General features: G+C 42.7%; 1 protein-coding gene across 1 annotated transcript in view; it reads right to left on the bottom strand.

The window, feature by feature from the left end:
- The window catches only part of PYROXD2 (pyridine nucleotide-disulphide oxidoreductase domain 2), a 332,144-nt gene extending 305,037 nt beyond the window's left edge, over nucleotides 1–27,107 (bottom strand). Inside the window, exon 1 of the mRNA XM_085606329.1 lies at nucleotides 26,842–27,107. Within this exon, the coding sequence (XP_085462455.1) occupies nucleotides 26,842–26,971 (130 nt within the window). The 5' untranslated portion in view covers nucleotides 26,972–27,107. The remainder of the gene's footprint in view (nucleotides 1–26,841) is intronic.
- Nucleotides 27,108–27,607: the final 500 nt, after the last annotated feature.

The raw sequence follows: 27,607 nt of genomic DNA, 5'->3' as shown, positions 1-27,607 counted from the left end.
TGGGAGACCAAAAGATAGACTGGACAGCATTAGCAGAGGAAGAAAGGGCCCGAACTGCAGGTTCAGGGCTCGGGGATAAAGTTAAACTGTTACCAGGTTTACTAGTACAGGTACTGCCACGTCTATTAACTACAAAAAAGGAAGATTGGGGTGCAATCACAGCCTGCAAACAAAAGCAAGATGAAGACACAAGCGATTATTATGCTCGATTTGAAAAATGTTTTGGTATAAACAGTGGTATAAAAGCAAGTAGTGACTCATATCCACATTTATTTGTGACAAAATTAGTGGAAAATGCATTGCCTCCAGTGAAGAATAGAATATTTAAATTCGAGAGTACCTGGCAAAGTAACACTCCGTCACAAATGCTACAAATGTTACAGTATCATCACAATAGAATTAGGGATGAACAAGAACACGAGCATAGACGCATGAAGGATACAAAAATGAAAATGCTAGTTTCTCAGACAGTACCAGCAGAGGGTCACAAAAAGGGTGTGACACATTCTGGTGATTCTACAGCTCCTGTAAAAGGAACCTGCAATTACTGTAAACAACTAGGCCATTATGTACACGATTGTCCAGTCCTGAAACGTAATATAGCTACAGGTATTGCAAAAGAGAGACCACAATTAGTTAGACAAGATCAGAATGAACAAGGAGCTATGCAGCATGGACAGTCCATGCCAGTTCAGCAACAGTCCATGCCAGCCTCACAGCAGCCCATACAGTTTGTGCCAGCTGCACCACCGTTGCCTGCTACTGCCACACAAACCACAACACGACAAATGTATCAGACTGCACAATATGAATATCCTGAGTATCAGCGTTACGCATGAACAAGCCTAGAGAGGGAAGTTGACTTACCGCTCATCGAGATTCCTGTAGATCAAGAAGGACCGTATGTACATAGTGAATTATTAGGTCAAGATAGAAAATTCTTACTCGATACAGGGGCAAGTCGAACAACTATAAAACGTAGTGAAGTTCCAGGGGCACCCCTCTCAGGCTCTCAAAATGTTTCCCTTGGTTTTTCAGGAAAACCTATTGTTAATGAAGTATCACAGCCTCTCCCACTTACGATAGGACCTTTGACACGAACTACAGATTTATTGCTTACTAAATCATGCCCAGAAAATCTGTTAGGAATTAAAACTCTGAAAGCACTAGGAGCCATAATATGTTGTTCTCCGGAAGGAGTAAGGTTGTTTCTACGTGATTTTAAAGGTCACTATGTGTCTAGGGACATGGATCCCCGACTACAGACTTTACCAGTACATCTATGGGCACAAGGCCCTACGGATGTTGGCTGCATGAACATTACACCATACCGAGTCACATTGAAAGCAGGAGTGGTACTACCACGAATGCGACAATACAAGTTACCGCATGATGCTGTAGTGGCTTTGCTGAAAATCATTGATGAGCTAATTGCCCAGGGAGTAGTTGTAGAAACAGACTCCAATGTATGTAATTCACCGATAATTCCGATTCTTAAGCGAACTGATCCTACTGCCCCACCAGTATACCGATTGGTTATTGATTTGCGTGAACTAAACAAGTGCATTGTACCACAATTTCCTGTGGTCCCTGATATATCATCATTATTGACAGCAATTGATTCCGAAGCAACATTCTTTACTGTAATTGATCTCAAGAATGCCTTTTTCAGCGTCCCAATAGATCCGGAAAGCCAACATTTGTTCGGATTCAGTTTAAATGGGCGCAGCTTTAAATTCTCACGCGCTCCCCAAGGATTCACAGAAAGCCCCAGCATCTACAGCCAAGCACTGAAACGAGAACTTGACAGTATCCACATGCCAGTCAATACTGCACTGCTTCAATATGTCGATGATCTGCTGATCACCGCGAGAAGCGAACCTGAATGTGAAAAGGCTTCTCTGACAGTTTTACATTTTCTAGCCGACAAGGGGCACAAGGTGTCTCCTTCTAAGCTGCAATTCTGTGTCCAGCGAGTTATTTATCTTGGTCACTCGCTGTCCAAGGAGGGAAGGCAGCTTACACCAGATCGCATCCAGTTAATTGCTAACATGTCAATACCCCAGACACAAAAGGAAGTGCGGGCTTTTATAGGCCTCACTTCATATTGTAGGCAGTGGATCCCTCAGTACGCATTTCTAGCAAAACCACTCATTCAGCTAACCACACAGGAGGCAGCCACATCGACTGTTCTCCCTTGGACTCAGGAACATACACAAGCTTTTGAAAGCCTAAAGGAAGCTTTATGTCAAGCACCTGTTTTAGCAACACCATGTTATAGCAAACATTTTACACTCTTTGTTACAGAACGTGAAGGTACTGCCTTGTCAGTACTCACTCAGGATCAAGCAGGATCACGCAAGCCATGTGCTTATTTTTCCAGCACATTAGATCCCGTAGCTCAGGCTTTGCCTGCATGCCTGAAATCAGTGGCGGCGACAGCTTTAGCAATCAGACAAAGCGATGCCATAGTATTAGGACATCCATTGACAGTACAAGTACCACATGCAGTAGAGGTTCTTGTGAACCGAACACAAACACAACACTTGACCATAGCAAGACTTACCGGTTATGAACTGACATTGTTTCAACCACACATAGAGATCCGACGGTGTAATACATTGAATCCTGCTACACTATTACCTGTAATTGGAACAGACCCACTAGCTCATGATTGTGTTGAAATCATTGAAATAAAGACGAAACCTAGACAAGACTTGACAGACGTTCCATTGTTAGATCCAGACCTGACGTTGTATGTAGACGGATCGTGCATGAGAACAAGTACAGGAGATTTAGTGGCCGCGTATGCAGTCACAACAGACACTGAAGTTATTGAGACAAATTGTATAGATACTTTGTCAGCCCAAGCAGCAGAACTTATTGCTCTAACACAAGCCTGTATTCAAGCCACAAATAAGAAAGTTAATGTATACACTGACTCACGTTATGCATTCGGAGTTGTACACGACTTCGGCGTACTGTGGCGAGAGAGAGGTTATTTAACCTCCCATGGTGCCCACATTCAGCACGGACCCCTCATTCATGCCTTGTTAGACGCAATACATCTACCCACTGCTATATCGATTATGAAATGTAAAGCACACACGAAGGTTACTGATATCATTTCTCAAGGCAATGATTTAGCTGACAGAACAGCTAAACAGACTGCTCAGAATCGCACATTAGACATGACAAAGCCAATAGTTCAGACACCAACACAGTGTATGACAATTAAGGATCCCGCACTTGACGTAATTGACATACAGACACATGCTACTGCAGAAGAATTAAAGAAATGGACTGAACTAGGAGGGATCCAGACAGATCAGGGATGGATGACGAAGGAGAAATCTGTATGGTTTCTTCCTGACTCTATGGTCCAAGCCATTATAGCTACAATTCACAGCCCGGCGCATTTAGGAGAAAAAGCTATGCTAGATAGCATTCAACACATTTGGTTCAATAAACATTTACGAGCAGCAGCTAAACAAAAGGTCCGTACCTGTATGATATGTTGTCAGTTCAACCCGGGAAAAAGTGTTCCCGTAGAACAGGGTGGATTCCAGACTCCTGATCATCCTTTTGAAGTGCTCCAAATGGATTATATCCAGATGGAACGATGTCGAGGATTCAAATATGTTCTTGTAGTTGTCTGCGCTCTCTCCCGATGGACTGAGGCGTACCCAGTATCAGATTACACGGCCCCGACTACTGCCAAACAGTTAGTTCGAGAATTCTTCCCACGGTACGGGCTACCACGTGTTGTATATTCAGATAACGGCCAGCCTTTCTCATCCGAATTAATGAAACATGTCTCACTTTTGTTGGGATATCAGTGGAAATTCCACTGTGTCCGACACCCCGAGGCAGCAGGTCTCGTGGAACGACATAATCAAATTTTGAAAATAAGATTGTCTAAAATATGTAAGGAGAAAGGTGTTGACTGGATAGTAGCCTTACCAGTTGCACTATTTTACATAAGAATGGTAGCACACTCTCGAACAGGGCTATCCCCGTATGAGGTGATCTTCGGAAGGCCACCAAATATGTGGGGGACGCCTGTACCACGTAAAATAACTGATGTAAATTGTAATATGCTGACAGATTACCTGGCTTCCTTGATGTCTGCACTACAATCTTGTCGTTCACAGGTAGCTGCAGCTTTTCCTGACAACACTGAGGTAAAACCCCATGACGTTGCTCCGGGGGATCTGGTGTTTGTGAGGAATTTCGATCGGAAAACCCAATTGGAGCCCAGGTGGAAAACACCGAAGCTAGTCCTGCTGACCACAAGAACAGCCGTGAAAGTGGAGGGCCGCAAAGGATGGATACATTCCAGCCACGTTAAGAAATTTCATGGACTATCCTCGGATATAGACACTGTGCCCTGCACTCCCTCACAGACTGATTCAAAACTTCCCTTTGTTGAAAGGAATGACTCTCAGAACTATAAATTAAAACTTAGGCCCAAACAGTCGAGCAATTTGATTGTTTAAGTCCTCTCCAAGGTGAAGCGGTTGAATTGTCTCTGACATGTATCCCTTGGACCTGAGTAGAGAAAATACCAGAGAAATGTTGAAACGACAGGCGTATTGTAAATCACTGCGTAGCTACTGTGTGAGGACATTATTAATTCTGTTTTTATTGAGTGTTTTAATAATCATTACGAGTGTGATTTTGCACATATATCATCCTGTTTCTAGACATGTTTATAATATTACTGCTGAACATTCTTTTAGTGACCTACCGCCACATGAATTATCTTATAGACTTGCGCTGCGCAATAACACCTTCATTAGTATGTTACATCATTCCCATCAGACTAGTAATGCCACCAATTGTTGGGTGTGTGGCCGACTCCCTCCCTATCAGAATAACAAAGGAGTTCTGCCTTTCTTTCCACATCCGTTCACACACAATGGCTCCTGTGGAGCATGGTTTAGTTTACTAAATTCCATAGACCCAGACACAGCAGTTTATCAACAACATTGGATATGGGGAAATCTGAATCTAGTTTTATTCAAAGTCTGTCACCCTAATAAGGAGGGTCACCCCAGTAGAACAGGAACTGATTTAGAAAATGAAGTGTATAAATTAGGTAATTTTACGCCTAATCTCATGATTTTGAACGTCAAATCCGAAGTTGAATTAATTCTGCCCACTATGTCAGTATTTCCAGTTAAGGGTGAATTATGTGTGAGAAAAGTTGGTTCCATACACATGGGCCATAGCAAATGCGTTACTACAGTAGAATATAGTGATCAAGGGAAATCTTCATTTAGAGCTTCTCGCCATTCTTACTTTATATGTGGTCAGACGGCATATATGCGTCTGCCTCTAGATTGGGATGGTACCTGTTACATAGCATTCCTTTTGCCACCTGTTTTCCTAGCTCCCCCTGATTATTATCGAAATGTTCATTTAGTACACAAAAGAGAGCGTAGAGATCTCCCAGTTGTCGATTATACTGAGACGGCATGGGACAAGTATGTAGATTTCAATAAAGGTATCTTTCCCTATATAGGTACAATATCAAATAGTAAGCTGATACGCAGACTCACCAAGACTCTTGAAGCTGTAGTAAACGAGACTATAGCCGCCCTAGGCAATCTGACAGAGGAACAATCAGTGATGAGAATTGTTGTTCTCCAGAATCGTCTTGTCCTTGACGTCATCCTGGCCGATAGGGGCGGAGCTTGCAGGGTCATCGGATCCAGCTGCTGCATATTCATACCAGAAAATTCGCCATCTGTATATAAAGCTATAACACGCCTTCATAAGATTGTAAGCCAGATACACGAGAATCCAGGCACTTGGACGTGGTCCGGGTGGTTTTGGAGTGTGATATCAGCCTGGGGATGGAGAGTTCTATCTTTCCTAGGTATTGGCCTTTTTATGCTCTTCAGTTGTTGTTTATGCCTACAATGTGGACCAGCGATTTGTGGTCTGTGTGCCACATCATGCACTCCATATCAAAGTTCTCGTTCAAAATGCCGGAAAAAGAAGGAAGAAGAAATGATGCTCCATGAGCAAATCGATGGAATGATGAAGATTGATATCTCTTGAAGGTGCATGTAGGGGACAAGGAGGGAATGTGGAAATGTGGATTTTCCTGATCAGTTACGTCCCCTATCTTGGACCCCAACGGTTCTATATGCATGTTACAAATGCATGTGTGTTCCCTCCAGTTCCAGTTTCCAAGACGCAAACATATGTGTGTCTACCGTCGACATGTTCTCTGTCAGATCCGCCATCAATGGGCTGGATATTCAATTCCTAAGTATGAAAAGCCACCGACTTTATATGGCTAAGTTACTCCATTTTTACAGTTCAGGCAAGTAGGCCCGATTCTTTCCTCAAAGCCTTTCCCTGCTCTCTGTCTCTGACAGTTTCAGCTTGAGCTCGCATCTGTATCCATGAACTTTGTCCTACTCCCTGTGCAGCTAACGGTGCCTGCCTCGGCCAGTTTTCGCCTGCCTGCCAAGAAGCTGTATTTCACCTTCGAATTATCTATTTTGCTCTTCAGCCGATGCATTCCTGTCTAGTGATTTAGGTAAACATTTCCTTTAGCTCACAAGCAAAGGACTCAGCCTTTCCGTCCTCCTGCAAGTGATTCATAGCCCTGTTGCCATGGAAAGTTTTCTGCCCCTCGCTTCTCATATAGGCACTTAGACGCTTGTACACGCACATACAGTTAGTGTAGAATAGATTCTGTCCGAGAGTCCTTCCTTGTGGATAACATAGTTCTCTAAACATAGGATGTTAGATATGATTTGGGATTAGGTTGACATGACCCCCAGACTTCTCGTCTCCACATGTAGAGCTAAATGTCAAGTCCCCTTCACTTTCTAGTTGCACGTCAATCACACGTCATGCTGCTGCGCACGCATCTATGTTAAGTATTATCGTATAGATCCACCTATGTAAGATAATCAGAGCCAATCATGTTTCTTTTTGCTCCTTATTACGCCTAGTTTCAATTACGTATCGCTATGTTAATTTATCTTATCAATTGTTACGCCTTTTTGCACTTGTTTCATTGTAAATGTATGACCTATAAAAGTTACTTCTTGTCAATAAAGTATTGTACTTCACTTCCTGAACCCTCGTGGTGACGGAACCTGAAGGCCGCGACTCGAGTCGGCCATTTTGGATGGAATAAAGCCCATTTAGAAAACCTCTTATACCACGGATTCTGCCTCTTGTTATTCTGAGCTATTTTACTTTATTTTAAAGATTCCGTATGAAATTCAGTTTAGGTAAAAAGAATATTTACCACACCACATTATCTGTCTTGTATTATTTACACAGTCACAATGCTTTATCACTCCTCTCCACAGTGTATGCTCTCTCTGGGATCTCACCACTCAATTCTATATAGGGAGCTCACCAATCAGTTGTATACAATAGCATACAATACCAGGCAACTAACAAACTCTACATATCCCCTTGCAGCTTAGCCGTAAGCTAACTATGGAAAGAAAAAGAGAAAGTGGTGACAAACCTCCAGTGGCCTTCATCTGCATATTTGCCGCCCCCCAAAAAAAAGAAAATCCTTGGACACTTTGCAGCACAGGGGAACAGTTTCTGCAACCATATTACCGGGACTGTCCCTGCAAATACGGGACAGTTGGCAACTATGCATCTGGCTGATGTCACCCCAAGGTCCAGTCATCTGAGGACAAAGACAGAAACAGATCTCTGGCATACTTCCAAGATTGATGCATAGGAGTAAGGGAGAGAACAACGTAGGGCTATGATCATCACACACTCATCTCGTACACCTGAAGCTCCAATATTCCCTTTACAAAAGATAACTATTTATTCACATTGGCAAGTGCTGCAACATCCCCTGGTAACCATCCCTCAGACACAAAAGACACTTTATTTCAGGATATACCACAAAACGCAAGGCAGGGATCCTAATCTTGTCCACCAACCCATAATAAAAGAGACAAAAATGCACAATTTACTATTTTAGGCCCACATGCATCAAAACAAAAACCGGTCGCAAACGGGCAGATTCTCAGAATCTGACCCTTTGCTCCCGGTATTTCTGCATTTGGGATGCATCATCCCAAATGCAAAAATAGCAAAATAAGGAATCTCTAAATTGCGATTCCTTAAATTGCGATTGCATTTAAGGAATCTCAAATTGAGATTCCTTAAATGCAATGCATGAAAGTAAAAATATTAGCGATTTCGCTAATAGGGGGAGCAAATTACCATGAAGTTGAACTTCATGGTAATTTGCAAAAACATTGAAAAATGCTCTTAAGTGCTTTTTTCAAAGTTCCATTTTACACACACACATGCCCTTGGGGCATGTGTCTGTGCAAGATGTACTCATATGCAGATTTCAGGGGTGCAACAGGGTGTCCTTTTGACACCCTGGCACCCTTGAAATTGCATGAGCAATTTGCGATTCTCTAATTGAGAATGGCAAATTAAGAAAGTCTTCCCATTCAGTTCTATGGGCCTCTAGGCCCATAGGAATGAATGGGGAGGTAATTCCTTAATTGCAACTCGCAATTTGCAAGTAGCAATTAAGGAATGTTTAGAAATCGCTATTTTGTAAGCGATTTCTACATGCGTAGCCTTTTGCTATTCCTTATTAGCGAATCCTTATTTTTCGCAAATAAGGAATCGCAAATGGCATTGTTGATGCATGTGCCAGTTAGACATCAAAATTATACTTTTTAGAAAACCAAGCATAGACCGCAAGAACCACAATTTTTGGTGATATAATATTTGTGCAATGTAGGCGACCGGAATGCCATACTACAAGGGACAGAGCTAACAGTCTTGCCGTGAGCTGAAACTGAGCTTCATGGCCAAGATATCCGACCCTCACAGGTAAAGTGATTTCACTAAAACTCGTGATTGGAAGCTTGGCCAATTCAGAAAGGCATCTCCTAGAAGAAGTGGGTATAACACATTCAAAACGGCCATCCAAACATTCATCCAGCTAAGACACAAAAAGTTGAGCAGTCCAAACCTAAGATTTTTTTACGCATCTTATATACAACTTGAATTCACTTTGCGCATTATCCTTTATGTGACAGCAAGTGAGTATTTCTAAGCATTCTCAAGTACCACAACATAGGTTCAGGAAAGAGATACTGACTGCTGTATAATTAAGTTCCGGATGAATCATTTTTAGCACTGAGATGTTTCTCACACTACAGATATATTGCATCAAATTGATCATTCAAAACATTCTATCTACTCTTGGAGTAGAGTGCAAAAGATGCAAGCAGCAGTGAGAGGCATGCACACTACTTTCCATATTCCTGTGGAAGGCACACTAGGGTTCTTCTTGCAGACAAATAGAAAAGTCTAACTTCTGCCTATTCAGCTAAGGAAAATGTCTCCCCTACTTTAGTGATTAATCGCAGAGTTTTCAGAAATTGTTCTAGTTTGACATTGTTTAAGATTGCCGCATGAAACATTCACACTTTTACTGCACAAGGATGTGTTTCCTACTCTAGTAAAGAGATCTGTGGTCAAAGCAGTACCAGAAGATTTTTGTAGTAAAAATTGAACATGGATAAACTCTGGCTTAGTGATGAGAGTCTCGCTTCGTCCCCAAATCATTACCATCTCAGTTCATCTACCTTAACTGCAAAAAAATAATGTGCCCTTTAATAGCACGGGAACCAGCCCCTAGAAAAGACTACTAGGAGTCCGCCTGGCCCTCTCCTCTGAATAGTAGACAGGACTGCTGCATTCATTCACCGGCAAAGGTCAACTTGTTAAGCCCTGAGCAACCCAATGCTCATCACTTCTGCGCTGTTTGTGCTCTTTGTAGCTCAGGACAGGAGAGTAGAGTTGTGAAGAGCTCATAAACGTTGGGCTCTCCCACCAGCATTGTGCAGCCACATGAAGACACTATTCATAACATAAGCCTATACTGCTATAATGTTTCGTGGTAAGTGATATTAAATACACCACTAGTCTTTTTATGCATGCTTGCCTGTCTGCGCTGTATCAGTTTTTGATTGCATTTTTCCAAACTAAATTTACAAATGAATAGCCATGCTACATTCCTCTAGCAATGAATATGTTTCTAAAGCATACCTGTCAGGAAGCGATACAGCTCTGAGCAATAAGATATACTTTAAGTGGCTTGGACGATCTACCTTGTGGTACTGCTTCTAATAACTGAACCTTTGGTAACTGATCAAGTGTCTTTATAGAGATGGCTTACATGAGAGTGATAGAGTGTGGATGTTCTCTGGCATCCATCTTTACCAATTCCTACCTGGAAAAATCATTTACGACATTTTTTACTGGAGAAGACATAATAACCTATTTGTGGAGAACATGAGCTTGCATACTGCATCGTAAAAGGATGCCGAGTTTATGAAAATGATGAAACGAGAATGTAAACAAAGAGAGAAAAATGAGAATTTCATGTAGATGCATTTATGTGTTGTGAAGAAAATGAAATATAATGTTAATATAGAGAAGCTTTGTGACTAATTATAAAATGTGTATTAAAAGGAACACAATAAATGCATAGTTATACTAAAGAAACTATAAGAAATGTATCTGTGAAGAAAACTGACAGAATGATTATGAGCCTTTTGAAACGCATCTGAGAAATGATATATGTACTGAAAAGTGTCACGTTAACTCCTTCGCCGCAGCGCGAATTCCGCCGCGGCGCTGGTGGGATGCGGGGTGAGCGCGGTGCCGCCATGCTCGTGACAGAACCACGCCGTCATGAGTCACGGGCCAGCTGTGCTCATGACGGCGTGGTTCCGTCACGACTCCGCCCACTCGCTATTTCGCCCGCACAGGTGGGGAATCAGTGCCGCGTGGGCGGAGCGGCCACAGCATGACGGAACCACGCCGTCATGAGCACACGCCGCCCGTGGCTCATGACGGCGTGGTTTCGTCATGCGCATGGAAGGGGTTACAAATTATGCTTGCATGATACTGTGCCAAATAAAGATGAGGCAGAATTTCTATTTTTTTTATTACTGCTTTATACTGGCATGTAATTTGTGAAAATAGTCATAACTGAATTAATGAAGAAGATTAAATGAAATTGCAAATGTATGATTCTTAATGAATATTAACGCAACAGTGTTTCAGCTATTTTTCATGTAGGCTTCGGAAACCCTTTTTTCCTCTACTCTGATGTAAAATCATGTGAGGCAGTCACCTAAGAAGCCCTATGAGAACTTTCTCAAAAGTTTCACTTCTGTTCTGGTTAACAAAGAATCCACTTCTCGCTAGAAGAATATTGATAGAACTGTAGCAAATAATGTTGCAAACCCAGGGAAAGACACCTGGGACCGAACTGACTATGGACAAATACAAGTATCTCCTACTTCCGTGGAAGTGACGAAATGCTAACTAAATGGAGTAAATGAATATTAATGAGATTTACAAAAAAGGATTATTTAACTCATCCAGAACTCTATGATTTTCTGATTACCCCACAACAACCCACCGTGAGTGACCAATGAAAACCCCATGGACTGATGGAATTGATACATTAAGGGGTGTAAACCTGGGACATTTTGGAGTATAATTGCCCCATCAAGAAGAAGACGGGGGATGGCAGTCATTTTTATCTTCCTGTCTGGCATGCTGTCAGTTTGACTCTCATTTCCCTATTATCATTTCTCTATATCCATTTCTCTTTACTTTGATGAAAGACTCTGATGAACTGGACTTTCAATTCAAATCTCCTACCTCTAATCCTGTGCTTCGCTGGCTGTCAAGGGTGTGTGGGAAATAACCTTTCGGGATGAGGGGTTATCTGACTCCAGCTGTGGCATGCGGTACTACAGCTTGAACTTGGACTGAGTTATCTGAGGACAGACCTAAACCGAACTGCCTTGCTTGGTTTGTATAATTTTAAACTGAATCTTTTTAATGCTCTTTATAAGCTGAATCATTGTGGTTAAATGTTTATCTGTGCCTAACTGTGTGGTTACTTGCATTAACAAACCTATCATTAAATCCAATCTCAAATGTGTTTTTGATCTGTATATGCAATCTGAGGCAATAGATAAATGTCTCTCCTGAATTATCTTTATTGATTCTGTCTTAGGGGGTCATTACGATGGCGGGCGGACTTGAGTCCACCCACCATCGTTGTGGTGAATGGGACCGCCCGCCTGTAGGGCGGCAGTCCCGCACGTAGAATCACGATGCGACCGTCACCGTGGCGGACACATCTTGCTTCTTTACCATTGTGGCAGGTGCTGCTGGCTGCATCACCCGCCGCAATGTTAAAAATGTATGTAGTGCGTTTCCCTGCGCTACGTGGCAGGCACCATGTGGTGCCTGCCACTTTTTGTATGGAAATGTAGAGGGGTACCATGGGTACCCCCCAGTGCACTACCACCTCCCCCAACACAAGTGGGGCCCACAACGGGCAACCAAATGCATTCTCTGCCAGCCTTTCAATGGCCATTTACCCACCACGGAAAGGCTGGCCACTATTTTGAAGATGCTGACCGCTCCGCCAGGCAATCATTACGATTGCCTGTGGCAGAAGCATGGTGGGCGGTCTTTGCGACCGCCGCGGAACTAACACGATTCCACCGCCATCGTAATTTGGCGGGTAGAAAATCGTTGTCAGATAGCGGAGGGCCCGCCACCGCACGCCTGGTGGTGGCAGGCCTTCCGCCATCGTAATTGCCGCCTAATTCTTTTGATCATATTTGTTATCCCACGGAATCTATATGATTGGCTAAAGAAAGTTTTAATTAATGAATTGTGAAAGTTATGGTCAAGTTAGCAATTATCTATTCTGGGTCCTCATAAGATAATTGCCTGTAACTTCAGAATATTCTAGTCCCTATCAGCTCAACAAAAAAAGATCCATTGGAGGACCTAAATGACATGATAATGGTGGGTAACAGAAGAAAACATATTCAGAATAGGATGTATTAGAGAATGGGCTCAATGCTATTGGATTATCTTATGTGGTAAGAAAATTTTTGTGAGCTTTCTGCTGCAACAAGGGTCAGAACCTGCAGAATTTGAAGACAAAGTCGTACCATTGTGGCAGAGCACATTGTGGAGCCTGATCTGGAGGTTGCTATCCACTGCTGCTTTTCGTAGGTATGTGTAGTTCTGATACAATTTTGTTGGAAAACATTTTAAATATACTGTACCAAAGACCTTGTGAGAATAATTGTAGTCAAATTTGAGACAAATGTGTTCATCCAATTATTACATGAATCAAAGACCTGGAGAGTGGCAAACAAAATGTTCTGAAAGGTGTTGCAGCAGCAGGACACTAAATTTTGAGGAAGGCAACATACCACAGTCCGCATAGTTAATGATTTGCCATGTGGCATGCTTCACAACAGGATTCCTCCATTTAGCATTTGGATATGTTTGAGTGTACTGCTGTCTCAGAGATGTATGTGTTATGGTGCATCAGGGCAAAGCGCCTCACAAGGCATGCACACTGTCAGGGTGCATATGATTTGGCTGCATGGTTTTTCACATAGTAAATATTCCTGTGCCTCACCTGGGGCAGGAGAAGAAAGACTCGCCGTTCGGGACTGTTTGGGACTACATGTCCCCTGATTACTTGTGTGATGAAGATGAATATGTGTACGCGTGTGAGGGCGGAGCTGCCTACAAAGGTGCTTCCGCATTGCAGATCCACCGATTATTTTGGATGCCACACTGCTGAAGAATCGTGGGGATTTGTATGCTCCAGTAAGAATGCTTGTTGCACCGCACAAATAGTTTTGAACAGCAGCTGTGTGTGGTTTGATTCTTTTTGGCAACACACATATTTTTGGTTTGGAAATTGACTTGTGCAGTACTGTGTGGTGAAAACGCTGGCATTAGTTCCTCCTTTGGTGAGTCACACGTCTGTGACTCATGCAGAGAGGAACATACGTCTTTTCAATTTTGGTTATGGTGCAAATCCTGATTGCACTATTGTTGAAACACTAATAGTGTACCTATGCTGTACGGATATATGGAATACTTTTCCAGAGCTCAGAAGAGCTGAATTGGCCACACGTTGATCTTCATCTTACTTTCTACTGTTGACAGTATTCTCTGTAATATTCTTTAATATATAAGCCTTACATTGATGGAATGCTGATCCCATTTAAAGAGATAAATTACCATTGCTCTTTGAGTCCTTCTTAAAGTTGCTATTACTGCTATGAAGTTAATAAGCACATGGCACTCAGAAGGATAATGTTTGTTATGCTCATGTTTTGCCGCTTAACAGGGATCATGTAGAGTTCCTGGATATATTGCTTTTCACCCCTGTGATACAAGGCAATTGAAATACATGGGTAGGTGATGGGTTGAGTGTATTCCTAATATATATAATTAGATTCCTAGAAGAGATAAAGGTGGAGTGAGACTTGAATATTTTACTCTTCCCTTTGCAGCATACTGTAGCCTAGATTGTGGTTGCGACCATTCCGGTGATCCCATAGCAGTGAATGTGGAGTATTGTTTCTTTATTGTAAGAGTAAGGAAAGACACATGTTTTTAGATAATAACACTCTTACACATAGGATTTAACCTATTATAAAGGTGTAAAGTTACATATAAATCTAATTTCAGCTGTTCCCTTACCATCCTTCCCTCACTTGATCATTTCAGCATGTCTGTGCTATTACAGCACTTCATACTTGGGGCTATCAAGAGGTGGACCATTCTGAGCATCGTCCCAGATGATAGAATGAATGAATGAATAAACTTTATTGTAATTTAAACTCACAATTAAAACAAGTTAGAAAATAACTATCATCTCATTGTAAAAATCCACAATAAAAGTCCATCAATCCATATGTTTTTAACTCATCAGAATCAGAGCCCATAGTCCCATCAGCGGAAATTAGCATAAGCTGTTTCTTAATGTTATTGCATAAAATGACTTGTGCTTTGTCAAGCTACAGTATGAGGGGAAAGAAATCGGGAGAGTGCGAGCATCTAACTGTGAGACTTGTACCCATGATTTTTAAAAGCTCACTTTATAATGTGCTAATTGCATTTGCAGATTCTAAGATAAGTGAGTAAACATGTAAACAAAGTGCAAACAGTGCATTTGCGAAAAAGTCCCACTAAATAGAGTGCATATTACTATTGCAGATTAGCAGACAAATGGACCGAGAAAAACACAGTGCATCACTGGTTATCAATAAACGTTGCATCCTGTCACTATAAATCTTGCTTAGCCAGTTTTCTTTCTGCCAGTAACATGAATTTCAAGAATTTTGCACTGAGCACTAAATCCACTCCTTGCAGATAGGCTATTACTAAATGTCGGCACATTCATATTTCGTTCCTTAGGAAATGGTGTTTCAAAAGTCTCTTTCACTCTGCCTTCAGTACAGACACAGACAATGTAGCAAATGTTGTCTTTTACATATTGTAACAGCCAACATGCAGTTGACGTGGTTCGTCTCAGCTAAGCGGGGGAGTTGCATAGGCTGTAAAAACTGACTAGCCGATAACTCAGCAACTTGAGCTTTGCCCTTATCCCAAACAGTTCTCCTAAGTATGGCTGTGGCTTGACAAGGCCATATGAGCCTATTATCAACAATGTGTGTGATCTTTTTATCAGCAAGGCTCTGTCAGTAAGGGAAGAGAGCTTCTTGGCTGCTGAGTTGATGGCTCTGTTTATAGAAGCAAAAAGGATTGCCTATCTTACTGACATACTACATATAGGTCAGTAAGATAGGCAATCCTTTTTGCATCTATATAATATTCAATTAGTGAGGCACTAAAATCGAATGTATGATTATACCCTTAGGTTGTCTCCCCCTCCCACTGTCCTGAGGAAGACCCGTCAGCTGAGGATGTAACTTACCCTCCATGCACCAGGGTCGAAACGTCGACACTCTTTCCCAAGTGTGCCTGTACCCCATACCACCCATGCCCAATCCACAGATGATATCTCTCTGTGCACCTTTTTGGAAAAATCTTATATGACAATTTAGAAGAACTCGCTGAGTAGCAGGCCCAGGACAAACTGGCATCACTGTAAATTATAGCCAGTTTCTTGTGTCCTACAATATTTGCAATTAATTCTTTATTTGATGTACCCTGACTTTGATTCCCTTCCTCTTCATCTCATCTGTCTTACACATGAACACACTTTTTCCTTTTCACTCCCCTTTGGAGCAACCTTTTATCTTGTTTATCCAAAAAGTGACTGTAGAATAAGAAATAAAATAAAACAGTAATTGTTGCAGAAGTAAAGGGTGCCATTGTTGTCTTGTGAGGATGCGCGTATTTGCGAATTGTGTTTGTATTTATGACTTTATGCTAGTTATATGCATATCCAATGTGTTTTTCGAACTATGAATGTTTTTACAACTGGACTGTAGTGTAAATAGGTCTAGGACTGTTGGACTTGGCCCTTTTTGCCTTCCTCCTGTATTTTTTCTGACCTGTTGTTGGCTGTTTTATGACTCTGGGCACTTTACCACTGCTGATCAGTGCTAAATTGCATATGCTCTCCCTATTGTAAATTGATGTATGAATTGGCGATTCCATAATTGACTGATTTGGTTTACTTGTCAGACCCTAGTACAGTGCACTGAGTGTGCCCAGGGCTTGTAAATCCAAATGCTGCTGGTGGGCTTGCAGCACTGGTTGTCCACCCACAGAAGCAGCCTTGTAAAATGTGTCTAAGGTCTGCCATTGCAGAGCCTGTGTGCAGTCTGGTACTGTCATGCTGACTGGGCAAGTGCACCCACTTGCCAATCCCAAAACCTTCCCTTTTCTTCATATCAGACACCCCTATGGTAGGCACTAGGGCAGGTTGCATTGTAAGTATAAGGTAGTACATGCCCTGATGTGTGTCGCATGTCCTAATAGTGAATTACAGCCATTTTCGTTTTTCACTATTGCAAGGCTACCTGTTCTCCATAGGCCAGAATGGGCTGTTAGATTATTACATGTTTATAATCTTAACTGACTCAGAGAACATGGTAGAAATTCTAGTTTAGTATGCCTGAACTCAGAATGATAAAATACATATTTTAGTGAAGGTGGTTTTGAAAATACCACTTTTAGAAAGTAGGTATTTTCTTGCCTAACCTTTCAAGCCTGCCTCTGCTAGGTTGTGTATTCCTTTGTCTGGTTTCTGTGAGTGACAGGACTGGGGGATTCCAAGAGACAGGATGAGTCAGCCCAGTGGTGAATAGAGAGATCTGCATCTAGATGGGAGGGAGGGGTTACACCTGAACCTTGAATAGGGCTGTGCCTGCCTTCCACAATGCTGGCTCCACCTCCTGGGGAGCGGCTGATGTCTTTGCCCTGCACAGTGAATGAAGAGAAGGAACCCTGTCAACAAAGTGCTCCAGGGCTGTACTTGCCTTCCACAATGCTGGCTCCACCTCCTGTGGGGCGTCTGATGTGTCTGCCCTACACTGTGAAGGGAAAGGAGAAGTCTGGTAAACAGAGTGCTCAGGAACTGGTTTGGACTGGGCAAAGGCCCCTCTGCCCTCAGAGGACAAAGGATTTTGGGGCATAAATATTGGGACCCTGATCCCAAGAAATTAGATCACTTTTGGAACAAGAAGAAATCTTTACTGAGGAGTGGAACCTGAAGAAACTGAGGCGAGACAATCCCTAAGCTGAAGTGCTGCTTGGGGTATTGGCCTGCAGTGGTTTGCCTGGCTGCCAAAGGAAGAAGAGACTTTGTGTGCTTATTTCAACTTGTAAGGATCTCCAAGGGCTTGGAACAGAGCTTGCCTCCTGCTGAAGTCTCAGGGACAACAGACTTCAACACCCAGCTCCCCAGAGTTCTTTGGAAGTGCCTGCTGCTGTTTTGGGCCTTCTGAGGGACTGCGTGTCGCAAGGAGCTGGAAGCGTGACTCAACGAAGCCAAAGCGTGTCGCCATCGCTGCTGCCTGCCGTCGCACTTCTGAACAAGGGTGTCGCCGCTGGAGTTGTCGCACTGCACCGCATCGAGAGAAGCATTTCGCAACAAAGAGGAAGCGTGTCGCCATCGCTGCTGCCTGCCATCGCACTTCTGAACAAGGGTGTCGCCGCTGGAGTTGTCGCACTGCACCGCATCGAGAGAAGAGTCTCGCAACAAGGAAGAAGCGTGTCACCATCGCTGTTGCTGCCGTCGCACTTCTGAACAAGGGTGTCGCCGCTGGAACTGTCGCATTGCACCGCATCGGAGAAAGCACCTTGCATCCCCGAGAAGCGCGCCGCCGTCGGAGCTGCTGCCGTCGCATTTCTGAACAAGGATGTCGCCGCTGTAGTTGTCGCATTGTGCGGAAGCTTCATGCATCGTGGGAGAAGAGTGTCGCAGTTGGAGCTGTTGCCGTCGCACTTCTGAACAAGGGTGTCGCCACTGTAGTCCACGCATCGAACCAAGAACTTCTCGCATCCCCGGGGAAGCATGCCGCATCTGGAAGATCTTCACGTCTTTATTTCTTTGCACCAGCACTTTGCCGCATTTCCATCGCTGCGACATTACTTGTTGTGGAAGTGCAACGCATCGTAAGGTACATTGACGCAAAGTGTCGCATCTTAAGAACTGAACTGAACTAAGATAAAACTACCATCTTAAAGTAATAGTATTGTGTATTTTTGTCGTTTATGGTCTTGTGGTAAATCTATATAAAGAATACTTATTTTTCATATAAAACTTGTGTGGTGTCCATTTGTAGTGTTGTCACTGGATTACTGTATGAGGTCACAAATGCTTTACACACTGCCTCTGAGATAAGCCTGTGTGCTCGTGCCAAGCTACCAAGGGGGTGATCAGGGGTTATTTTAGGAGTGTACCCCCTTACCCTGACTAGAGGCGAGGGTCCCTATTTGTCACAAGTACCTACATGTGCCAACTAGAGACCGCCAACACTCACAAGGACCAACTGTTTTGGGTTATGATTAAGGATAGAGTAAGTGGTGGTAACAGGACAAATACAATCTAAAGTGTAAAAGTTAGCTTGGAACAGTGTCTCCAACCAATCGATCGCGAACCACCAGTAGCTCCCAGAAACTTTCAGAGTAGCTCCCAGCCTTGAGTTTATTTTTAACTAAGATCTGCAATAAATAAGTGTTTTGTTGTCCTTTAAAAGTTAATGAAAGGCTACGTTTATTTTATGTTATTATCAGGCTGCAGGTAGCAGAGTATAAAAATAAGCAGTACTGCACACAGATTTATGATTCACGATCAATGTGGGTCACAGAGGGTTCAGAACTGAAGCACTGAGTTATTTGACTCCTATATAAATGTTGTTCTCAGCTCAATATTGGAGCAAGACGACAAAATGATGTTTCTTTAAATGACAGAAAATTAAAAGGAAGAGTTCACTAAATGATTAAGTTAACTCTTCTTTTAAATTTTCTCACTTTTCAGAGTGTTGCATTTACAAACATCTTGCTCCCATTGGCTGGTAGAAGCAATGCCATATTTACCACTGAAAAATACAGTAATTTTATTTTCAATGGGAGACATTTCCAGTAAAGAAAAATGTTTCTCTGACACATTGTCTTAATGTTTTTCTCTACTTTAAATTAAGCTAATCAAGTCTTAATGTTCTATGAAGCATGTTTCTTCATATTAAATTTATCACATTTAAACAAATTACTCTATTTTCCTGTTATAAATATGGCACCATATCTACAGGCCACTTGGAGTAAAATGCCTGCTGTTTCTAAAGACACTTTGACTTGTGTGGGGGGAGATGAAAATGATGAGTTTTATTTTGACTTTGGGGGGGAATGAAAATGATGAGTTTTTGATAATGCAGATAAATAGAAAATTAACTCTTCAGTTAAATGTTCTCCCATTTCAAAGTGTTGCATTTGCACACAGCAGGCATCTTGTTCCCAGTGGCTGGTAGACACGCGGCTATATTTATAACTGAAAAATATAGCCATTTATTTTTAAATGGGAGAAATTTAAAGTGCAGAAAAAGGTTCCATCAAGTGAAGAAAAATATTCCTTCTTGCAAACATTTTTGTACTTTAAATGTCTCCCATTTGAAAGAAAATGTATGTATGCTGGTGTTGAACGTGTAATGGCGCCACATAAGGTGAAAGGTATTTCCTGTGCCACAAGTACATATGACAAAGGCTGTAAGTCACCCATTCACATATATTCCATTCATTCAAACACATGTTTATACATCCCAACAGACCATGCACTCACTAATGCACATGTCAGCCCTAGTCCCTAGGATTTTGTTCAAACCATAGTTTAGGGACACATGGACATTAGAGCTAAAGTCAATGAAGCTGGACGAGGGGGTGCTTGGTTAACAATGCACAAGTTATTTTGCCTTCAATAGCTCACAACGATTTTCACTGATCAGAAGTAGCTCTCACTAAAGAAAAGGTTGGAGACCCCTGGTTTGGAATACGGTATAGTGTTATTATCAGGTAAGGTTTAGGGCTGGGTTGATGGAGAGGTTGGGTTTTGTTTAGGGGATTTTCTAGGGAGGGCTACAGTAATAGAAGCTGTGAGCACCTTGTGACATGGTATAAGGGGAAAAGTTAGAGGTACGGGTAAATGTATTTCCAAATACATTTCACAAATGTAGGTGTCAAAATTCTACTTTTTTACCTCTTTATTTTTGTATTTTCCATACTTCGCCACTTTTTACATCTGCACTTTTTAAACCTAGATTATTACCTCAGTATTTTAACAAATAATCATATATATTTATAATATGTGAAAAGTTGTGTTTCTGAACATGGCTGAAAACTAAGGGTCCAATATACATCTTGATGGATGCATCCAGAGCATCGAAAATTGACATAGCATCCTTTTGCCCCATGACTGTCTTCCCGCCTGATTTTTATAGTAGCCGTTTGGCAAATGACACTTCATCAAACCTTCCCCAACTCTGTCAACTGAGTATTTGCCGAAAAGCAGCTGAATGAGGCGTTTCAGCCAGAACTCCACCTGCTACATTTTGACTTTGTTTTCGGGGCAAACCCCAACCTTCCCAGCATGCTTACACTTATTAAACAATCATCTGTGTATTATGTGTGTCCAATCTCGATTCATGATTCTGGTTGAGCGGTTGTCCATTAGTTCTCTTACAACTTCCCCTCTGCAACTGGTCTAGTCACCGGAGGGAGACTAGTGCTATATACTTCATTAATTGCAACTTTATTGTCTCTCTTCAGTCAGTGTTGTCTGTAGGTAGGGCCTGAAGGGGGGGCTCCACACTGCCTGTCATCCTGTGTTGGAACCCCCATGACCTTTACCACATGCGGTAACCTACTGGCACACCTGATTTTCAGGCCCCAACAGCGTTAGCAGCTCCGGGAAGAAGAGTCTTTAGCACCATAAGTGATAAGGGACGATTGGCAGTCACTCCCTTCAACACCAGCACTGATCAGCTAGAAAGGGCTTGCCTTCTACAGTGGCATTATTGATTTCTTGGATGAGCAGGAAAGCGTGAGGAGGTACCATGCTTTTATCAGACATCAGCAAGCTCAAATAAGCATCTGGAAGCTCAAGGAATTGCTTTCTGATTCTGTCCACTTTCAGGCCACGCAATGGTTTTTCAAAGATTCTATTAGCATTTGAAAGGACTCAGTCTTTGGGAGAGAAACAAGCATTTGCAATGCAATCGGTCTCGCCTTTGGCAACCTATATGTATTTAGCTATCCAGCACATTAGCCTGGGTGCTGAACATCTACTGTTCTTCAAAATGGAGGGAGAGTAAGTACCAAACTGCGTGACACGCCAGGTATGGGAACACATAGAGAGAAAAATTGCCTTTCAGCTGGAAATTGTATAGTCCAAAGCTCTGTTTTTAATATAAAATCAGGGCCTTCGGTGGTCATATCATTGAAAATACAAGATTTGGAAAAAGAAAATTGTCTACGGGTGCTCGTGGAAGACAATTTCTATAGACTGGAATCTAGAGCATGCTAAAGTGATTCTGGTATTTTACTGACCTCTGCTGGTCGTTTTCTATCAAGACAAATAGAGGCAGTGAACAGAAAAAAAAAGTCCTTAAGCGGAAGCAGACAAGTCCTAGGGCTGATCTCCAGAGCCCTCATAGTACATATACATATAAGTATATAATAACTATATACTAACGTATATACAAGAGGTCTCGAATGCTCGACCTAAACACACAAAGGAGAAAGAAGGAGGATGAGAAAGACTTAAGTACCGTCACAAAGGGAGACAGCAGGATCCAGCAAGAGGAATAAACTAGCCAAGGGTATCATGTACTGGATTAAAGAGGCCTGGGGTGGTATTGGTTCTAGAGAGCCCTGGTATTCAGCCCACCGAAATGTATTTAATAGGACTTCCGAGCAGAGCTTTGGGCAGCAGTACTCATTATTTGACAAATTAAGCACTGACACATCTGAAAAATACTTTTTCTTCGACGATGCACTCAGCACTCATCCCACTGTGGCGCAGTGCTTTCCTATTCACATTCCACTCGTAGGCTCCCGCACCCCACGTGTGGAAGTGCTTCGGGCTCGTGTTCTGACCAACTTGCTTCTTTAATGACTGTAATGGAAGTGAAGTTCCTTGTGCGCTGCAGGGCTCCGGGTTTACTGCTTCGGTGTCCCGGTGGGCGAAACACCGAGCACCTGAAGCACGAGGCAGGAAACACGGAAATTACCCGAGAGCATAGCTTCCAAGGTTTTAGATTGCTATGTGTGACATTTTCATAATTTCTGTGTAATTATGAGTGCCATTAGAACCACTATGAGTGACACTTTTCTCGCCAGCAAAATCAACCAATAAAAGATGAGGGAAACATAAATATCAGAAATCTGACCCATTTGAGCAACAAGAAACTCTAAGATCTTAAAACTGCTGCAAATTCATGAGGTGGCTGAGTCATAATTACAACAAAATTATCAAAATATCATACATAGCAATCTGAAACCTTGGCAGATATGAAAGAGGGCAAGCATCACTTCACATGACATAGCATTGAAGACCATGCCCATACTTCTGTTCTTGACACCGAGTCTTGTTTACTTAAATAATTCATAAAAGTGATATGAAGTATGTGTTTTATTCTATTGCTATTTTATTGCTTTTCTTGTACAATTCTGATCATATAATAAACCTGTGAATTTTAGTTGGCATAATGTATTGACTAATAAGAATAAAAAGACAGAAGCAATGCCAATTAGACAAAAAGAAAAGAAAAGGAGCATGGTAGAACAAAGAGAATAAAACAAATCACTTTTACCAGGTGGTGGTAATGACAGCATGGTGCTGGGCAAGCCTCATGAGAGGCTGGGAGATACACACAGCGGTCACAGCAGGCTGTATTATTTCAAACTGTAACACCAGTGAAGTGAGCAGTCCAGGGGTCTGGCACACCACAGCTACACAATTCACTTACTTGAACGAGTCAATAAACTAAGAGAACTGCATGTACTCTGCAGCAAAGAGAAACCTTTTAAGTCATTTTTAAACCCTACTTACTGCATATTAGCTATGCTGTGGGTTTTAGAACAAGCTGCACACAGTTCACCCTGCAGCAGAGCCTCTCTTACTCCTGCAGAGTACATCTTCTTGCCCGCGCTGTGACCTGGGAAATGTCTGGGAGCCCCAAGAGATTGTCACATACAGGAGACTGGTCGGGCCAGGAGAGGTAGGGGACACGTTTGTACTCAGCAAGCAATGTTCGAGTACTTAAATCTCAGATTTTTTAAAATTAAATACCCAATGTTTACTTTCCAGTGTAAAAAACACTTAAGCCGCTCATTTTAAAGAATGGATAAACCTTTCCTCTTGAAGCAATATCGTGATCGGAACAAGAGGACAATACTCCCTGGGGCGCACAATTGAAAATGTCTGAAATCAGTTCTTAAGTGTGTTGGATTGCTGAATTTTACTTAGCCCACATGTATGGAAATAGAGAATGTTCATATTCTGCAGCGTACATTGAAATGATGGTTCTGAGATGGACAGTTTGATTGTCTTGAAAATAAATTGCTGCAAAGTCATTTTGTTTGGAGCTCTGCTGCCCTCTTGTGGGCTCTGTCGGCTCTGACATTGACGCGGTGAATAAGGGAAAGCCAGAGAGCATAGATTTTCTATCGTCTAATTGCTGAACCGCAGATATTGTCTCATATACAGGATAGGTTATATAATGTCGTGACCCTAAAGCACTGCGTGAAACAGATTAGAGTAATACCAACAAGCATTGGCAATGCAATAGGACTCGCATTTATGCGAGACCTGGTGCATTGCAAACAGCAATGCGTACGGGCGATGAGGCACGAGGGGGGCGTCGGCGAGAAGGCATTGGACTGCGGGAGGGGGCACAGGAAGAAAGTAGTCTGTGCTGTGAAGGGGCCAGTAGCCGTGGAAGGACCCAAATGACTGGCATGGCTGTAATGGGGAGGGACTAACAAGCTTAAAACCAATCAGAATGCAGCATTTAGAACCTAAGCCAATGAAGAAGATGGGCTGGAGAGTGGGCGGAGCTTCCACAAAGCTTCCACACTATAGTGTATACTGTATGCCTCACAAAGCGATGGCAGCGCATTCGCGCTGCAACGCTAGGCGAGACCTAAGAAGAAGAAAGTTTTCTGTGCTGTGAAGGGGACAGTAGCCGTGGAAGAACACAAATGACTGACATGGCTGTTATGGGGAGGGACTAACAAGCTTAAATCCCATCGGAAGGCAGCATTTAGAACCTAAGCCAATGAAGAAGATGGGCCGGAGAGTGGGCGGAACTTCCACAAAGCTTCCACACTAGTGTATACTGCATGCCTCGCAAAGCAATGTCAGCGCATTTGCGCTGCAACGCTAGGCGAGACCTAAAAATGAAATTAATTCTATACTTGAAAGAGAGAATAGGCTTTAAGTGCGCTCATTGGGAAGTAAGAGGAAGTAAGGACACAAAAGGTATTGGAGAAATTACAACAAGCATCAAGGTCTCTGTTTTATGAGACAATTCAAGGAATAAGGGAGAATCGGGAGATTCAGAAATAAATCAACTGCAAACTGGAAAAAAGAGAGGTTGGCAGTTGTGGGAGGAAATCAGCCTTTGGATGCCCCCGAGCTCATCTTCTCACCTTAAGGGACAGAAACAAGATCTTGTGCTTCATCTACTCAGATAACTTCTGGAAATTGTTTTGTATTTTTTCTGAGCAACTAAATCAAGCTTGTGATGCGGTCTCCACTCTGCTGTGAGATGTAAGGTCAGAGGGTGAACAGAAAAGTTACAAATGCAGGCATAGGTGATCTCTATTAGGAGTTGTCCAAAAAGTGATACAGCTGTTCAACATGGGGATACAGATGTTTAAAACGTGGTACAAAAACGATCATAATGAAAAGAGAGGAAATTCAGAATCGCTATCAGAAAAGGGCTAAAAAAGTAATAGGTACCAATTGCAAACACCAGTTTTGGGACATTACTGTCACAGGTAAGAAGCTTCAAAAGCAGCCGCCAAGCCGAAATAGGGCAAGATTTTATTACCAAAGCCCTTGACTCCACGAGGATGTTGTTGTCAAGAGTCTTTCGACACAGAACCTATCAGTATATGAGCCCTTCTGACTTGGTCACTGTATAAAAAGTGGTTTGAATCTCAGAAGGACATGTAAGATTTAAACCTAGGACCTGTCCTCGTACAGGTGAAAGCTGAAAAAATCATCAAAGATTTAGGGCCATATGTAGGTAAATTACATTTACCGATTCTTAAATACCGAATTTTACCGATTCGGTATTTATGAATCGGTAAATGTAATGTAGGTAAAAAAATACCGATTCGGTAAGTGTCGGTATTTTAGAATCGGTAATTACCGATTCGGTAATGGTAACTTGTTTCCCATTGATTCCTATGGGCCAGGAGGCCCATACGAATCAATGGGAAGCCAGTTACCATTACCGAATCGGTAAATACCGATTCGGTAATGGGGGGGAGCCATCATCATGGGTGGCAGGGTGTCACATTGACACCCTGTTGCACCCCTGATTCGTCCATGTGTGCACATGTGGCGCACATACATGCCCTAGGGGCATGTATGTCTGCCACATTGCACACTTCACAGTGCACAAAAATGCATTTTTACACCTATTCGTCATTTACCACCAACTTTTAGTTGGTGGTAAATAACGAATCCCCACACCCACGACACACTCCCCCTACATCTCATTTCTGTATTCGGTATTTACCGATTCGGTAATTTTACCGATTCGGTAAATTACCGAATACAGAAATGATCCCCCTACATAGCAAAAGCCTAAATACCGGTCGGTAACAGTATATTTACCGAAAATCGGCCGTTACCGACCGGTATTGGGCTACCTACATATGGCCCTTAGAACCTAATCATTTTGTGATAATGTTTTTAAAAAATATATTTTTTCTATAATATCTAGGTTCTAACCAGATATGTACAAGTGTTGCACACTTTGCAACCATTCAAAGCGCTTTTGGAATAGCCACCCGCGCAATCTTGAATGTGCAACATCTCAATACAAATTGATTGTGAGGGCACGAACGGCTGGAAATAAAGGGTGGTGGCAGGCAAGAAGAATCCCAGACATCAACATTTTGAAACGTGATCTCTCCATCCCCAGAAGCCACCTTCGCCCCTCTCCAAGCACTGCGCCTAGCCTTGCAAATGCCAGAGAACACGCCAGTCTAATCTGCAAAAAATACCCGAATGCCCCCACTCTCGGCAGCCTATTTTACACACACAGTGAATCGTTTACTACATATTGCATAATCTGGCGTGACTTCAACCGACACTATTACGGCCCTTCTTTGCCAACATTAAAAGTATCGAGTATTATGGACGCAACAAATAGGAATGTTGTGCAGCGCCTCTTGAAGCTTCGATTTTGCTAAGTGTTTTCACATGCTTATTGCCCAGGGCTGCACACCCCAGATTCCACGCTGCCGGTTTACCTCCTCCCACGATGACCGCATCGTACTTCAGTTTCAATTGCCCTGTTGCTCTGGAGTGGTTCCTGGAGCTGACCTTGGAGAACACTGGCCCGCATCGCCTCACTAACCGAGCACCTCCTGCGGCCGTCATTAGTTCACACCAGGAAGGGCTGCTGTGCTGCGGGACGTGGACGCTCAGGCTGCCAGGGAGCCTTTGCACTTTCGCTTCGGCGACAGCTCGTGCCCCGCAGAGAATCAATCAGCAGTCACGTCACGTGTCTTGTGCACATGAACTTGAGGGTAGAAAAGAAAGCAACAGCGTAGCAGGAGCAGAGAATGAAGCCTCGCGGCAGGGACTAACGCTGGCACACTGCCAATCTACTCGCTTGAGGCAGACGCTCTAGATTTTAAAGCGAAAATGACTGTCTCCCGCCTAAAAATGGCTCTCTTTCAATAGAAGCCAATAGGGAACATGCATTTCCCAAGTTTTTTTTCCTTCCAAAATCTCTTTCTTACCAGTTAGAAAACGGTTGCCATGTATGCACAGGCCCCTTCAGCCCTGCAATGAGGGGGAGGGGGGGGGGGGGGTCAGTTGCACCAAATTGCATGACTAAAGGTCAGATTCATTTTTTTCAGTTTTTTTAGGTACGGAAAGATTACGTGATTACCCAGAACCTAGGGTGACCAACTGGCATGGGTGCAAATTCAGGACAGTAAGTGTAAAAATCCAGGACAAAGATTCAAAATTCAGGACAGGAGGTCAAAATTCAGGACAAAACTTTGGGAC

The sequence above is a fragment of the Triturus cristatus genome, chromosome 1_2 (assembly GCF_964204655.1).
Source record: "Triturus cristatus chromosome 1_2, aTriCri1.1, whole genome shotgun sequence".
Taxonomy (NCBI): Eukaryota; Metazoa; Chordata; class Amphibia; order Caudata; family Salamandridae; genus Triturus; species Triturus cristatus.
This window is presented reverse-complemented; position numbering and strand designations above follow the sequence as displayed.